The sequence below is a fragment of the Glycine soja genome, chromosome 10, assembly GCF_004193775.1.
Source record: "Glycine soja cultivar W05 chromosome 10, ASM419377v2, whole genome shotgun sequence".
NCBI classification, from domain to species: Eukaryota; Viridiplantae; Streptophyta; class Magnoliopsida; order Fabales; family Fabaceae; genus Glycine; species Glycine soja.
In genome coordinates this window covers 15945416-15962095 of record NC_041011.1, presented here as the reverse complement: position 1 = coordinate 15962095, position 16680 = coordinate 15945416, and the positions used below count along the sequence as shown (strand labels likewise).

At 32.4% G+C, this 16680-nt stretch overlaps 1 protein-coding gene across 1 annotated transcript; it reads left to right on the top strand.

Annotated features, from left to right (window-relative positions):
• Positions 1-9096: 9096 nt before the first annotated feature.
• LOC114369219 (protein N-terminal glutamine amidohydrolase) lies at positions 9097-15802 on the top strand. Its single transcript, XM_028326414.1, has 6 exons — positions 9097-9284; positions 9646-9751; positions 10232-10309; positions 10401-10528; positions 14287-14411; positions 15296-15802. Exons 1-6 carry the CDS (start codon positions 9232-9234, stop codon positions 15463-15465), a joined length of 660 nt encoding a protein of 219 aa, XP_028182215.1. The 5' UTR covers positions 9097-9231; the 3' UTR covers positions 15466-15802.
• The last annotated feature ends 878 nt before the right edge of the window (positions 15803-16680 follow it).

Here is a 16680-nt window from a genome sequence, read left to right as displayed (position 1 = left end):
AAAAATGCAAAACTAATTAATAGTGAAGTTGTGTGGTATTCCAAGACTTCAATAATTCAGCAATTCTCTCGTGAATTAATAGTGAAGTCGTACTCCAAAGTAAAAAGCAGTTTATAAACAACAACAAAAAATCAAATAATTGAAAGGTCATCACTTGTGCAGCACAGAAACCAGCAAAGAAAATCAGAAAATAGCATGCGCAGTGTATTGTTCACTCATGTTAATGCAGTGTATTGTTAACTCATGTTGCAGCACTGAAATAGCAGAAAATTGTAGCCAAGGGAATAACTTTAAAACCCGTGAAGGTTGCACAGGCAAGGCAGTGTATTGTTAACTCATGTAGTCATGAAGCATGCTTACACTATTTCCAACTTGCAATAATTATTATGTTATATGTTATTAATAAAACACGTACAGCAGAAAATTGCAGCCAAGTCATGAAGGTTACACGATTTCCAAGGAAATAGCTTTACACGTATAGCTTATATATATATATATATATATATATATATATATATATATATATATATATATATATTATTAATGAAGTTTTATTATATGATAGCATGGGACCACGTATAGCTTTTATTATACAATTTCCAAGGGAATAGCTTTAACACGTATAGCTTTTATTATATGCAACCAACTTCATTGTGTATATTAGACTTCAAAAATTGTTGAGCATGGACCACCCTTCTTTCATACCTCCCCCCTTTCATTTTTCCTCATTCTTATTTTCATCCTTGTATCCATTTACCAATGGCATATGCACAACCCGAACCAGTTGATTGTTCGTTGTTGTGCTTACAAGACAATCATATTTCAAATCAAGTGTGGGAAGGCCAAGAGAGAATCATCCGTCCGAGATATACTTCTGTTTGGGCTTTTAGCCACTTGGATCAAATAGATAATCGGGTAAAAAATCTAATTAATTTAGCTGGTTACGGACATATTATAAATGTTGGAAAAGTTGATATTAACCAGCATTTGGTTAGTGCGTTGGTTGAACGTTGGAGAATGGAGACACACACATTTCATTTTCCACATGGAGAGGCAACCATTACTTTACAGGATGTGGCCCTACAGTTGGGCTTGAAAATTGATGGATTGCCGGTAACCGGTTTCATCACTGGCAATGTACGTGTTGTTTGTCAGACATTACTCAGGGAAACTCCACCTGATAAGTATGTAAAAGGTAAAATGATTTACCTAACTTGGTTGCGGCAAAATTTTCAGCAACTTCCCGTTGATGCTGATGATGTTGTCATTGCACAACATGCTAGAGCTCATATGATGATGATTATAGGCGGTTGTTTGATGCCAGATACATCAGGTGCAAGAGTTCATTTTATGTATCTTCTTTTATTATCAAATTTAACTTATGCAAGTCATTATAGTTGGGGTGCAACAGTATTAACATCCCTTTTCCGAGCTCTAGATCGAGCTGTGAAACCGGACCAAACAGAAATCGGTGGATGTTTGTTGTTGTTACAGTCATGGGCGTGTGACCGCATTAAATGTATTACCCCAAAGATAGATCACCTATCCATGGAAGAAGTACAACAAGGACTCGGATTTCCTCTTGCATGAAGGTGGTCTCGTCCAAGGACCGAACCAAATATTCCTACCAATTTAGTGAGATTGATACACATCATATTTGATAAACTACATATTAATGAGGTTCATTTTTTAATTTTCATGAATTAAGTATTTTTTCTGGTTTCCTATTCCATTATAAATATGTTACAATAATAATGTATGTGTTGCAGTTCTTGTGGACTCCTTATGACACACCAGAAATAAGGCCATTAATTAATGATGTAGAGGTATCAATGATTGTTCGAGCAAAAGTCTCTCCCATATGTTTTGCAATTGTCGAATGGCATCTAATAGACAGGGTCATGAGACAATTTGGACTGCGACAAATTATTCCAGATGACCCACCAAATCTAGATCAAATCCACGACATAGATATGAGAGGGAGAACAGATATTTTTTGTCCTCACCATCATCGTCAGTGGATTCTCAAATGGAATCAATGGAATAATTATATTGTTCATGGTGAAATGGACCAAGGTCTTTTACATGAAAATTCAAAATACATGCAATGGTATATACATCGAACTAGACGATATATATCGTGTGAAGGAGCAGTATCTACAGAGGTTGTAAATCTACTTTACAATTTTAATCATTCTTGATATCATTATTCATTGTTATTTCTAACTTTATAAATTTGAATCATAGTATTATCCTGGTCATCACCAACATCAATCATATGCGGAACCTAATGTACCTCCAATGCATGTTCCTGAATTTATGTCCCAACATCATCCATCACAAGCACAATATCAATCAACAAGTTTTTCTGGTCATGCGTCTCAAGGATGTCAACAAAGTTTTCAACCACTGGGGTTCTCATCATATATACCTCAATATTCATTTCAAGTCCCTTCTACCTCAAATGTTTTTGATGGCTCCTCACAAATGTTTGTCACCACTTTCAACACTCCTCCATCTGCATATAATCTTGCACCATCAAGTTCTTGTTATCGTCCATCATTACCTACTCAAATACATGACATGAGTCACGAAGATGAGGACGAGAATGAGGACGAGGATGAGGATAACAATAATAACAACGATGACAATGATGATGGTGATGGTGTTGATGATGATGACAACAGTGGTCATCATGTTCCTCAACAACAATGGACAGTTACACGTCAATATCCTAGAACAAGAGCAGGTAGAGGCCGTAGACCGAGGGGACAACAAACACAAACAAATCTAGTCCAACAAGATGAGAAACCCAGACGCATATCTAGAAAAACTCGTTGTGGGACATCGTCTCATTATTAGTTTAGTTTAACAAATATGTAATTTTTATTTATTGTTACGACTTCACTTAAAAAATAAAAAAAAATAAAAAAGTTGTAACATGTATTTTTTGGGTAATTTTTTTAAATATACCCCCAAATGGAAAATTGCGAATTTTTTTGCCCCCGATTGGTAAAAAAGCCGAGACTTTGCTTTTGCTATTATATATATATATAGAGAGAGAGAGAGAGAGAGTGCTACGCTACACTTACACATTACTTTTTGTTTAACTTCTCAAAGAAGTTTCTATATCTTTTTCTTTTAATATATAATAACGGAGAAGGTATCAATTTATTCCAAAAGTAAATCTTTTGTAGTTACTCATCATCCTCACCATTGATTTTCTTGAAATCCAATAGTTGTAATGAGTAGCTTCAAGAAAATCAATGGTAATTAAGATGAAGAGTAGCTCTTGTAAAGTTACTATTAGAATATGTTGATCCCTCCTCATAGTAATGTGTGTGTGTTTATATATATATATATATATATATATATATATATATATATATATATATATATATATATATATATATATATATATATAATATAATATAATACACATAGTATATTAGAATTTGGAAAGGATGGGGGTAGGGCCTATGCTTGTCCCCTAGGTCTATCTCTGCCCTTCGTTCTTCAAATCCATGATTATAAGTAAGAAACATTTACATGAATAGAACATATCACTTTAATAATTAAAACTCCACAAGACTTTCAATATTTATGAAATGAGTAACTAACAAAAAAATCTCACATTTAAGGTATCATAACTTCAAATTTTGTAATCCAAATGGTCACAAATTAAGCCCCAACATACATACATATATAAACCTTCATTTTCTACATAAAAGAACTCAATCTAGGCATTTTAAACTTGATTTTGAGGTCTAAAACCCTAAGGAAACTATTTTTGAGGTCTAAACAACAATTAATACACTCATTTGTGTCAACACACACAAACAAAATGATTGTATATGTAAAAAGCCCTAAAACTCAAATTTTTAGTTCCAAAAGATCTCAAACTCCAAATCCAACATACGGTACATGTAACCTCACATTTTCAACCTCAATAAACCCATTTTTGAGGTTAAAACCAATCAAGTATGTATACATTTACACCACACCCCAAACAATGATAAAAATACACATAAAACACACATTTTCTTCACACTCAAAGGCATATCAAGGTCTCCATGATCCATGACACTATAACTATGCTCTAGAACAATCAAATGGGCATGAGAGAATGAAAAATTCCTCTCATACCTTAGTAGAATTTAATTTCAATCGGTTAGAAATGTAGCTCTTAAGCTCCTCTTTCACATACTTGAAAATGGTGGAGAAAAACTTCCATCTTGGCCATGAAAGTCTATAGACAAGGTGGAGAGATAGAATATTGAAGGAAATATAAGAGAGAAAAAACCCTATCTTTACTCTCTCTTAGGGCTAACCATGAAGGGCTTGAGTGTGGGGTCCTCTATCTAGCTTTTATAGAGGGCCCTAAAATTGGTGTTTAGGGTCCACTTGTCTTTTCTAAAGTTTGACTTTTAATATTTAGGCACTTTAAGTGAGATTTAATTTAATTATTTTTATTAGATTAAATCATTTAACTTGTTGCAATTAATTTCATAGGTCATGTGCCCTTTGAATTGTTTAATTCTAGCTTAAATGAATTTTTTAAGCTCAAATTACTAAAGTGATTAAGAAAATTATTATTTAATTCCAATTAATTAATTTTGTAGAACTTAAATAACTTTCATACTTAATCACACTTAATCAAATTTTATTTGGGATTAAAACAATTTTTTAAGCTTAAAAACACATAATTACCCAAATATCATTAATGAATGTCATCCCTTACTTTGACTAGTTTGACTAGTCTTTTGCTAATTGAAGATTCAAGATATTAGTTATAGGTTTTGATTTTGATGATTTGAATTTTATATGCCAAAACACATTTGAAAGGTGTGACTTTGCATTGGTTGTTTTAGTTTAGGCATGACTATTATAGATTTAGTAATTTGTTTAGTTCATGCTTAGTATTTAATCATATGATTAGCCAAGTTCATCTTAGTTTTGGGAATTATTATGAACTGTCAACACTTGGTAATTGATTATAGCTTATTGTAATTGATTACACAAGGCTCTTTGGTTCAAGAGACTTGTTTATGATAGAATCAAGCCTTTTGTTTATAGAAATAATCGATTTCATAATTGGTGTAATCAATTACATTGAGCTTGTGTTCATTTAGAAAGAAGAATTTGTATTGAATTAATCAATTACATGATCGTTGTAATTGATTACATGAATTCCAAAAATAAATTGAAGGCTTTGTAAGATTGATATAATTGACTACAAATTATTTTAACCGATTACGCTATTCTTAAGTTGAAACTCAATTATGGTATGCAATTTTTAATAGATTATGTACTCAATTTAATCAATTAAATCTGTTAGATATTGAGATATTTATAAATAGCTGACCTTTTATTGAGTCTTTAAGCTTAAAAATCATTTTCAAATATCCAAGACTCACCTGAGAGAAGCTGTTAATAGGTTTTTGGCCAGAAGTGATGGAGATCAACAAGTTTCATATCTTTGTCTAAAAGATTGAAGGCTAGGCTAATTCTTGTGGTCAATGATGTGGTCAATGATGTGCTGAGAAGATTTGAATCATTGTGAAATGATTATTTATTTCCTTATACTTTCTTTTCATTCATAAATTAATATCAAAAATAAAATTTTTTAGATCTTTGCGGTAGTGTTCTACAAAAGTTTTCTTTTCTTTTCTTATTATAGCATTCAATATTGTTTAGAGGATTTATTTTGTGTGTGATTTTGTTTGTAAACAAAAGTTTTTAGTGGAAAGGTTTGACCAAGGTTGTAAAATCTAATTGGATGTAGGTAAAAAAAAAAATGTCTGAACCATTATAAATTGTTTGTGTTCTTAATCTTTCTTTTTTTTAACTACATTCGTACAACTAGATATGTGTGATTCAATCTTTGTTTAATTGATCTTGCATTACATAATCTAAAAGGGTTTTCCAATCTAATTACAATGATAAATTGATTTTAAATTGATCTTATAAAAAAAAGGTGTGAAAAGTTTCAAAGGCTTTTGAAAAGTTAATAAAGATTTTAAAAAGATCTATTCACCCCCTCTAGATCAATTTGCCAAGACCAACATCTTTGACTTATGGTCAAAGTTTGTTTTATTATTTTTTTTTTCCACTTAGTTAGTGAAAATCTAGTGTCCCACAACATTTAATCCACACAATACATCATTTTCCCTATTTATTAAGCAATTATATTATATATTTTGCAAAAAATATTTTAATTTCCTATTTACAAAAATCTAGGTGTTATATATCCCCATAAGCTTTGATCCTTTGAGCCAACTATGAGACTAATTCTTGGTCCGTGACTTAGTCATATTTAAAGCTCATTATCCCTCCCCAATGATGTATTTTACGAGGATAGAACTTCGGTCCTCTCTGACAAACTCAATGCGTGTTGTCAACCAAATTACACTTATTGGGTAACTTGACATTTTCAAAAGTCTAATAATTTAACAGAAAAATATAGTTAAAACCTTACTTTCTAATAAGGCTTGATGAATAAGATTTTAATCATACTTCTAAGTAAGATAATGAGTCAAATCCAAATTTATAGACTTAATGTTACTTTTAGTCCATTATGTTTTAATGTTTTTTATTTCGGTACATTAAGTTTTAAAATTTTCATTTTGGTCCTTTATGTTTTCAAACAGTTTCGGTTTAGTCCTTCCATTACCTTAACTTTAACATTGCTAATGTTTTGATATTTTAAAATAATTAAATTTAATATAGTGACAGTTAAAAATCATCAATATGTGTAAATTAATTTTGATAATTCATTTAAAGACAGTGATGACTTTTGGTCATCATAATTTTTTTATTGAATTTAAAAAAATATTTTCCACCTACAATAACCTTCATTTTCTTAATCTTACCTCTCCTATAACAAATTAATAACAAGAAATCTGAAATACCCCATAACATAAGTTCAAAGCAAGAGGAAATAAAAGAGAAAACCCAAATATTACAGTTTTGCTAACATCCTACTATGCACCATTCATAAGCTAAAACCAAAAACTAGTAAACCCGTGCCCACATAGAACCCTCAAGATATAAGATAACAAGGATGGAAACTAGCTAGATGGAATTGTAATTCCAAAAAACTGAAACACAAAGTGAATTTCATTTGCATAAAACAAGTTGCATATGAACACCATACTCCACATTAACAAAAGTTTACTTTTCCCATCAGAGTTTGAAAAGCTTGAAACTTGAACCAAGATTTAATTATATATTTGACAAGGACAAAATTGGTTTGGATCATGACTCATTTGACTTATTAAATAAGAAATCTTAGAACAATAACAATGCATTCATCACAAAAATAAGCAACAATAAACCCCAAATCTCATCCAAATAAAAAAATCCAAATAAACATTGCGTTCACCAAATCGACGCAAAAGACCTTCACCATCGCGTCCATCAATGACACCATGCTCATTGCAACCTCCTACTTCGACATCAGCGTTGACAATGTTCCAGGGAACCCGGGTTGCTAGGTTCAACAACTTCAATGGTGGTGGTAGTGGTGGGGGAGTGAAACATCGTCATTTTTGGAGGTAGTGGTGTAGCATTGGGATGGTGAAGGTGCGCGGTGAGGACCATAAAAAAAGAGATTGTCTCTATGGTGGCTGAATAACTTCAAAGATGTCAGAGTTAGGAGGAGGTAGCAAGGTGGGAGGCATTAGGGGTAGGGTGGTGGGTGTTAGAAAGGGGGAAGAGGAGAGGGTTTTGGAAGATTAGGGATTTGGATTTTTATTTGGAGATTAGGACTAGGATGTGAGATTTAGTACCAAGATGGAGCAATTTTTTCATAAATTACCATAATGGGTAGATTTTTAAAAAAATTTATAGTAATGGATAAATCATGTATTGAAAGACGATTTAAACATGAAGAAATCGTATTTTAAAAGATGATTTTACTTATCATTTTTTTTAAAATGTGGCGGCTTAAAAATTATCACAAATTACTTATTTAGTCATCATGAAATAGACATTTGTATGTTTCTTATGTGGCTAATCAATTTGTGGTGGTTTTCTAACCATCACAATTGTTTAAAAAAAAATGGAAAAGTGAAATTGTCTTTTTAAGCATGAGTTCTTCCTCTGGAAGTTAAGATTTACCCATTTTTTGTAATTTTTCAAAATCTAGTCATTTTGGTAATTTATGAAAAAATTGCCCCATTCTAGTACAAATGCCTTAGGATGTGGGGTGAGGATAAAAATGTTCGTGATTTTAGAAAAAAATTAAATTAAGATTGTGACAATTTTTAGTTATCACTAAATAAAATTAACTTTTAAAATATTAAAGTTAACGGAATATTAATTTTTCTAACGAAAAATGAAAGAAAGTATAAAAATGATATTTTTTTTAAAATATAAAGGATGAAAATGAAATTTTTAAAATTTAATGTATCAAAAAAAATAAAAAATAATATTTAAGAAAATTTTTTATATAGATTAACAAATCTAATCCTAATTATGTTTGATAAAAATAGTTGAAAAACTAGTTAGTAGCTAAAGTTAAAAATTCATAGGTGTAAGTTATTAAATTAGCATATTAAAATATTTATTATGTAAATATCTTATTATTAATTTTTCAAAAACTAAATTTATATAAACAAATTTAGATATTTATTTAATTTTAATAAAAAAGGAAAACACATTTTTTTATTTTTATCTATTAAAGCTGTGAAGGAAAAAATATTTCTTACGAGAAACTTTGTGCCGTTAATTTTTTATAGTATTTTCTATTAATCATTTTAATATTTTAAAAGAATTAATAAAAAATAGTAAATAAGTAAGAATATTAGTAAAAGTTTTTAAAAATTATCATTTATTTTCTTACTCCTTAATTGTAATTAATAAAAAAAATAGTAAATAAGTAAGAATATTAGTAAAAGTTTTTAAAAATTATCATTTATTTTCTTTCTCCTTAATTGTCAAACACCTCATTTTATTCGTATAAAATAAATCAGAAAAATATCATTTTATTTTATCCTCGATGAAATTAATCATCTTTAAACGAGAATATTTCCTAACAATATCATGCTGAATAAAAACAAAACACCTCCTTTGAGTTATTTTATTTAATGCATGGACCGGTTTGGGTTTTGGTCTCTGCCCTTTTGGGTTTTCTTTGCAGACATATCTTGGATCCCATTTCCATCAGGTCAGTGCCTATGTACTTTTTTCAGAAAGGTTGGTGGTGACTGGTGATTGTTGAAGAGAATAATGGCAACTTCAACTATGGATATTCTTCATTTCCACCACACTCCTTTTTATTGGTAGCCACTTCTCTCTCTATCTGGGGTTGTAATCTTCTTAGGCAGTAATGGGTTCTGTTCTGATCATGCATGCCTGATGCTATACATATTGGTGATATAATGAAATAGTCTCTTGTCTGATTTTACAGAAACCAATTTTCCCAAATCATTCTTTTTTAATGATTTATAGGGTTTTAGAATTAGGGTTCATCAATTTTTGGGGGGATATTTCTGTTTTGTAATTTGTTGATTCATACTCTTGACTAGTTTGGGTGATTTCATTCCTTTACATCACTTTCTTTTTCCTTTTCGTTCTTGTAATGTTAAATATGGTAATATACTATAGAATTTTTGTGATTATTTTCCGGTTATTTATTTGTAGTGAGGAGAATGTATACTTGCTTTGCAAAAAGTTGTGCAATGATGGAATAGCAAATGCTGATGGATCTGATCTTTTTGTTGCTTTCATTTCCAACGAAAAGAAACAGGCATGTACTATTTCTTCTTCTTAGTGGGCGGGGATTGTTTTGTATAATAATCCTTTTCTAGTTCAAGTTGATTCATGGCATAGTGTCTCTTTTGCCCAATATTTCATTTTCTTTTCAAATGGGTTTCTTATCCTGCCCTCAGATATATTTTCTCTTTTCTTGCTTACACCTGCAAAACAGTGATGGGACAGAATAATAGTGATTAAGGGAATAACTGTCCGGATCTTGCACTGTGCAAGTTGAATATGGAAAAAAAATGTCAACTTTTGCTAACATAGATTTAATGCATGATATTCGTTTCTTTCCTAATTATGTAGTGCTGACATGCTGACAGAGTACTAATTACATGTTTAAATTTGTATGCAAGTTTTTTTCCCACTTCCACTGCATATATAATTGAAGAGTTGTCCAGTATAACTTGCTACAAAATTACAATCTTTTTTCGATCAGTGTCTGAAGTATTTGTCTTGACTTTTCTAGATCCCACTTTGGAATCAAAAGGCTAGCAAAAGAGCTGATGGGGTGATTCTATGGGATTATCATGTAATTTGCATTCAGGTAACAGGTTTTAAAAGCAGTTTACTTTAATATCTAAATTTGCTTATTATAGGGATAATTTGTCATACTTTTATTGTGATTGGCATTACAGATAAAACAAGGAGCTGTCCCTCCACTAGTGTGGGACTTAGATTCGACTCTTCCTTTTCCTTCACCTCTACCATCATATGTGTCTGAAACAATTCGTCCGTCTTTTCAGCTTTTTTCTGATTATAATAGGTAAGACACTTTCTGTTTCCTCTGCCATTTTGTTCTGTTCTAATGGGGTATTTTGGTGCTTAATTATATTTTGTTGATAATGCTAATTTGCAGTTGGTTGTAATGTAAGTCCAGACTGTTTATGTGTCACATAACAGTAGTTAAAATAAGAAATTAAAGTCTAGATATGCTGGGGTAGGTGATGGTGGCCTAATTGGTTTTATTCTTGTGTATATTTGACTTTGACATGGGCGAAAGACACAATTATGATCTACAGACTACAGTTCTACATATTTACTTCTTGGGCTTATATTTCCTTGCCCTGAATGATTTAAGTACAAAGATATTTAGAAATCCTAGTAGTAATTCTGTTACCATTGTATAAACCAAGAATTGACCTTGGAGGGAGCTTTGGATTTCCTAATGGGTTTGTCAAGATCCAAAGCTACACTATTTAACTTGGTTGAGATCCAACAAGTAATGATGCCATTTCGGCACAGCCATCACCATAGCAATTAAGTCTCTTTCATATAGTGACTTGAATTGTCCCCTTTCTAATATTGCTTGGTATAGAAAAGCCACTGGTCTCCCTTGCATTAGCCCTACTCCTAAACCTTTGCTGGATACATCTATTTCTAGGATTAAAGTCTTAGAGAAATCGGGTAACTTGAGTGTTGGCAAAGTTGTCATGGCATTTTTTAGTGCTTCAGACACTGCTTTTGCTTCCAAGTCCCAGTTAAAGCTGCCTTTTTTCAAGAGCTGAGTCAGGAGGTTTGGCAATTTTTCCACAGTCTCTAACAAATCTGCTGTAATAAATCATTAGGTGCTGCCCAAGTTGCCATTACTTCTAACTTCTTAGTGTCAGCAGATACCCCATATGTTGAAATAACATGCCCCAAATACTCCAATTGTCTCTACCCTATTGCCCAAAACTACATTTTTTTTTGTTAGCCACCAGTTTGGATTCCCTTAGTAGTTGCAGCGCCAACCTCAGATGTTCCTCCTCTGCTTTGCTGAGATGAGAGTGTCTTAAAAAAAAATGCTAAAACATATTTTCTTGTGAAAGGTTTCAACACCTCATTCATGAGAACTTGAGGAGTGAGTGGATGGAGCATTAGTCAACTTGAAGGGTATGACCAAAAGTTCATGAAGCCCTTCATGTTTGCAAAAAAGTTGTTTTATGAAATCTTCATTCTTGTTTGGTGGTACCTGTATTTCAGATCTAATTTTGAAAAAATGGTCGCTCCCCCTATTCCGTCCAGAAGTTCATCAATAATAGGGATATGGAATTTATTTGGAATAGTAATTTTATTTAGACATGTATTCTACACAACCTCTATCCTGTCCTTTTTCTTCACTCAAATAACAGGACCAGAATAGGGACATGCACTGGGTCTGATAATCCCCACTGGCAACATATCATTAATAATTTTTTTGGTAGTGTGGGTACCTATAGGGTCTCAAGTGTGGTAAACCAATTGACAAGAACCTTGGGAGAATCACACCACAAAAACTAGTCATTGCTGTTGGAGAGCTCAAAGCCTTATAAGCCCCAAACCAGAATGCCATACCTTGCACATGGATCCTGACCCCCATTCTCTGCAGCCTCGACGCTCACGAGGGTTGGCTGTGCACTAGCCCTTTAATTAGTCCCGGGTGAACATTGCAATGTTGTAATCACCACTCATGTTGCTCATTTCTAGCTAAGAGACATGGTGAAAGGCTCTAATACCAGTGTTAGAGAACTAATAAATCAGAATAGGCAAAAGATGAGAAAATAATCTTTTATTGTAATATATCTTCTCCTTCCAATTGTGGGTTTCTATAGAAGATGATGAAATGAAATACAGAAATAATATTTGGGGCTTTGGGAGTCTGATCTTTCCCCAACAATCAAATTACAACTTGCATAATAATTATCTCACCCTCCTAATTTCTCCTATTTATAACAGGCTAACAGCTGTAACAATTTCATTTTCAACCCACTAACTTCCTTGAGAGGCTTCACCCAGTTGTGGGCTATTAACCCTTTGGCAAGTGAATCAAATCGCACAAGTAGTAATAAACGGAAAGTTCGAGTATCGTGTCCACAGGGACTAAGTTTTTACTCAATAATTTGTGAAAACCAATTTTTCTAGGCAAAGTATATTTAAATTGTGAAAGGATGTGCAAGAATTTAAATGTGAACCATGCAATAACATGTAAAAGCGGAACACAACTCTCTCAAACAAATTATCAAACAGTTTGTGTGGGCAAAGGTGGGTTTTGTGTAGGATTTTGTAAAATGTTGGGTGCTTGGCCTTGCTAAGAGAACTCTTGATGCAATGTTAAATGTTTTTCTCTATTTAATGATAAACTAGTGTTACCCTAACCTACAATTGTACTCTTAACCATAATCGCTTATGTGAAAGAGCCTAAATCAATTGATTCAATTCCTAATTCCTTAGAAAGCTAAACCAAGTGGTTTGATCAAGAACAAAGGTTAATGAAAGGGCTAACCAACTTCATCTTATTCTATAAATGAGTTAATTAGAATTCTCTTTCAGTTCTAATTACAAAAACATTTCCCAATGATATTCATACAATAAAGACATGTAAAATAGAGGATCAAGCCACTAAACAAGTAAATAAGCATAGAAAGAGATAATAACACTGAATTAACATTAAATAAATAGTAAGAGTCATTACGTCAGATTTTCTAGCACACCAAGCCTCTAACAATGGGAAAATTAGCCTCTCATTGACATGAGAGGCATACAAAACGAAGGTTACAAGAGAAAATGAGGGGAAAAAAAGGAGAAAATGGAGGAAAGGTCAATGGAATGGTGTTTTTGCCCACACAAAGCCCTAAAACAGTGCTCTGTTGATCCCAATAGAATGTGGTTTTTATATTGGGCCAAGAGCCTCTGTCTTGTCACTTCACTTAAAGCATTGCTCGCTGGGTGAGCTCTTCGAGAATTCCAGAAGTCACCACTCAGCAGGCTTGACTGGCTGGGCGAGTTTTTCAATAATCCCCAATTTAATTCCAATTTCTTCACCCAGTGAGATCTGCTCGGTCAAGCTGAACTCGTGGGCGAGTTCTTCTAATGACATGGCACTGTCTTCTTTCATTCCTGAGCTGCCACGTGGCCTTTCTCTACGAGCTTCCTCGCTAGGCGATCACATCTCACTGGGCGAGCTCTCCAACAATGGCAGCTTCCAATCCTCTTCTCAGTGAACTAGAACTCTATCAAAAACATATAAAAAACTAGTAAATTCTAAAGATTTATTTACAATGACTAAAATTCTATGAAAACATCAAATTCTATCTAATGGGACATAAATATGGTAAAAGTGGTTAATTGCTGTGTAAAATGAATCCAAAAGATAAGCATGCACATCAATTATCATGGGCCCTCTTACATAGGGCCCTTTTCTGTTTTTCCTGTTATACACGTTCTTAATAGGTCAAACATGCATATTCTTTGTTAACTAAACCAATTTTATAGTGCATATGTCAAAACTTTATAGCAGTATAATAATTTTTATTAGGCATGTTTATGGTACCTTTTTTCTTTTTGGTGCTATTGTGCTTATCCAAGTCTAAAAACATTTTCTAAGGGTATCACAAACATTTTATATCATATTGTCAAAATTTATTGTTTCTAAGGGTAACATAATTGCCTACTTTCTGTTTTAACTTTGCTTTCATTAGGTGTGTTTCCTTTGTTGATGCAATAATCTATTGATTGTTATTTATGAGGTATAGTTGGGCATCTAAGTGTTTCTTTTGATATCAGATTATTCAGAGTTGTGCATGCCCCGCTATTTCTTCGTTGTTTTGCATCTGATAGAAGACACATGAAAGATTCTGGTGGAAACTGGATTGAAGAACCTCCTCAACATGAACCCATAGTTGCCGAAGGTAATGGACTTGTTTGGCTTTGACATAAACAGATCATTATGCTATACGCCATAATAAAGAAAAATATATGAAGGGAGAAAGCAACTTTCAAGTACTTACATGATTCAAGTTTGATAGTATTAAGTCCTCATTTTGCAAGGTTCTCCTGAGTCCTGACATCTCAAGTATTTTTTATCTCAATTTTTTTAACCTAAGGTTAATTTGTAGTTTCTGATATTGTTCATCAAGTGTAACCGCCATGAATTTATATTTATTGCAGCACGCATTGCAGAATCATAGAAATAAATTCAATCCAAATATTATGAAGTTCATACTTGGAAGATGTTAATTTGGGGAGACACATAAGTTCAAGCAATTACAAATCTTATTGCTGAAACATTTACAATTTGTTTGGTTTGAAAATATGTTTTCCATCTCGAGTTTCTGTTTTTACTAATAAAAGCACTTTGTTTTCTCTTTATTTCTTGTTTTCATTTTTTCTCTCTCTCTATTGGAAAACAAGGAAAAAGTAAGCAATATCATTTCATGTAGTTATTAGTGAAAACACAAAATAAAACTGGAAATATTTTTCAGTAAAAAAAAAAAAAACCTGGAAATGTTCCCAAACAAAACAGGTTCTTAGCTGTAACATGTTAATGTGAATTTTGGCAAATCATTTCTGTTGTCCAATTAAGTGATTAAGAAGCACGGATAAGACTTTTCTCTTAACAAGAAAAGTTAAGCAGTACAAGCAGTAGAACAAGTTTTAATATTGGATCACACTGCTATTTGTTTCTTATTTTGTGAAGAATATTCTTCTATTAATAGGATCAGCCAGAGTTATATATTTGATATTAATGGATGTATTTGAGTTGCTTACTTTTACTGTATCTTCATCCATGCAGATCGAACAGTGCACAACCTGAATGAGTACATTAACATATCTGCTGCTGATGCTATTACCGATGTTACAATCAGTTCAGTCAAAGATGCAATTTCTACCCAGACACATGGTGTGGTGATAAAGGAAAACCAGCTTGAGGAATTCATTTGTCAGTTATCTTCTTTGCAATAGCCACATTCATATTGTTTGGCATCCACATATCAATACTTCCCTGGTTTGCATATGTTCAGCTGCCATCTTTCCATCAAAGATGCCGGTCAAATAGTGTTTCTCTTCAAATGGGGTATTGTAAAAATGTCTCTTCTGAAAGTGTCTTTTTGAGAGTAGTGTGCAAGGAATGCAAATCTAAGCCCCATTTTGTTTTTCAGGAGCAGAACACAATGTTTTGCTTTAATTCTTCAGTTGTGCCCTTGGTTTATAGCAACTATATGGGTGATGTGAATTTTAGAACTGGAATGGAGAATGGTTTCTTCTGTGATGTGTTACTAAGTTAATTCAGGTGTGACAATACCACTGATCTTACTGATTTTTTCTGACAACAAATCTTAAAGCAAAAATAGATAGTTTATAAAGAAAAATCACAGGAAACACTAATAAAGAAAATAGCTAGCATGCTTTTTAGACATGTGAAAAAGGGGAGAAAAATCAAGTCACTGGAAAATGTTGGTAAGGATCTCATAGTGAGTAGTATTCATTTTGCTTATAAAAAAACGTGTAGTTTATATAACCAACCTCACCTAACATGACAGGGATATGGATTTTGTTATGGTAGTTTTCAGCTCAAACCATTCTGATACTAACCCCCAATGATCCAATCTCACCAATCATATCTATTGCAGTTACAGGGATTTCCAAATTTTGACTCGGTAATAGAGTAAGGGCTGTTTGGCTAACATTCGAGATCAATTTCTTCGATCATAGCTTGTTTTTAATAAATTTTAATTATATTTAGCTGTTTAAAAATAAATTTTATTCAACTTATAAATAAAAGGTTTAAATATATTTTTTCGTTTTTATAATTTAATGATATTTTTGTTTTTTGTCCTTGATAAGGCGATCAATAATATAACTTATGGACACACTTTCCAAGGGTGCTGGTTATTTTTTATTTAAAATTGAAAGAGTTAAAATTATTGAAGAGAGAGAAGGTACCAGAAACATACAACACGAGTCAAAAGTTGGTTATGCTATATTTAGATCATAACAAGATCAAATATTTGATAACCTACTTTGACTCCAAACAATAATATTATATCTCCATACAAATTGGAATTGCAACAACAATTCCAACTTCTAATATCTTTATGTGTGTTCCTCTACTATACGAATTAGTCACCACCTTAAGCTTGCTCTCATCCAGCTAACTAACCCCACATGCGTAATAAA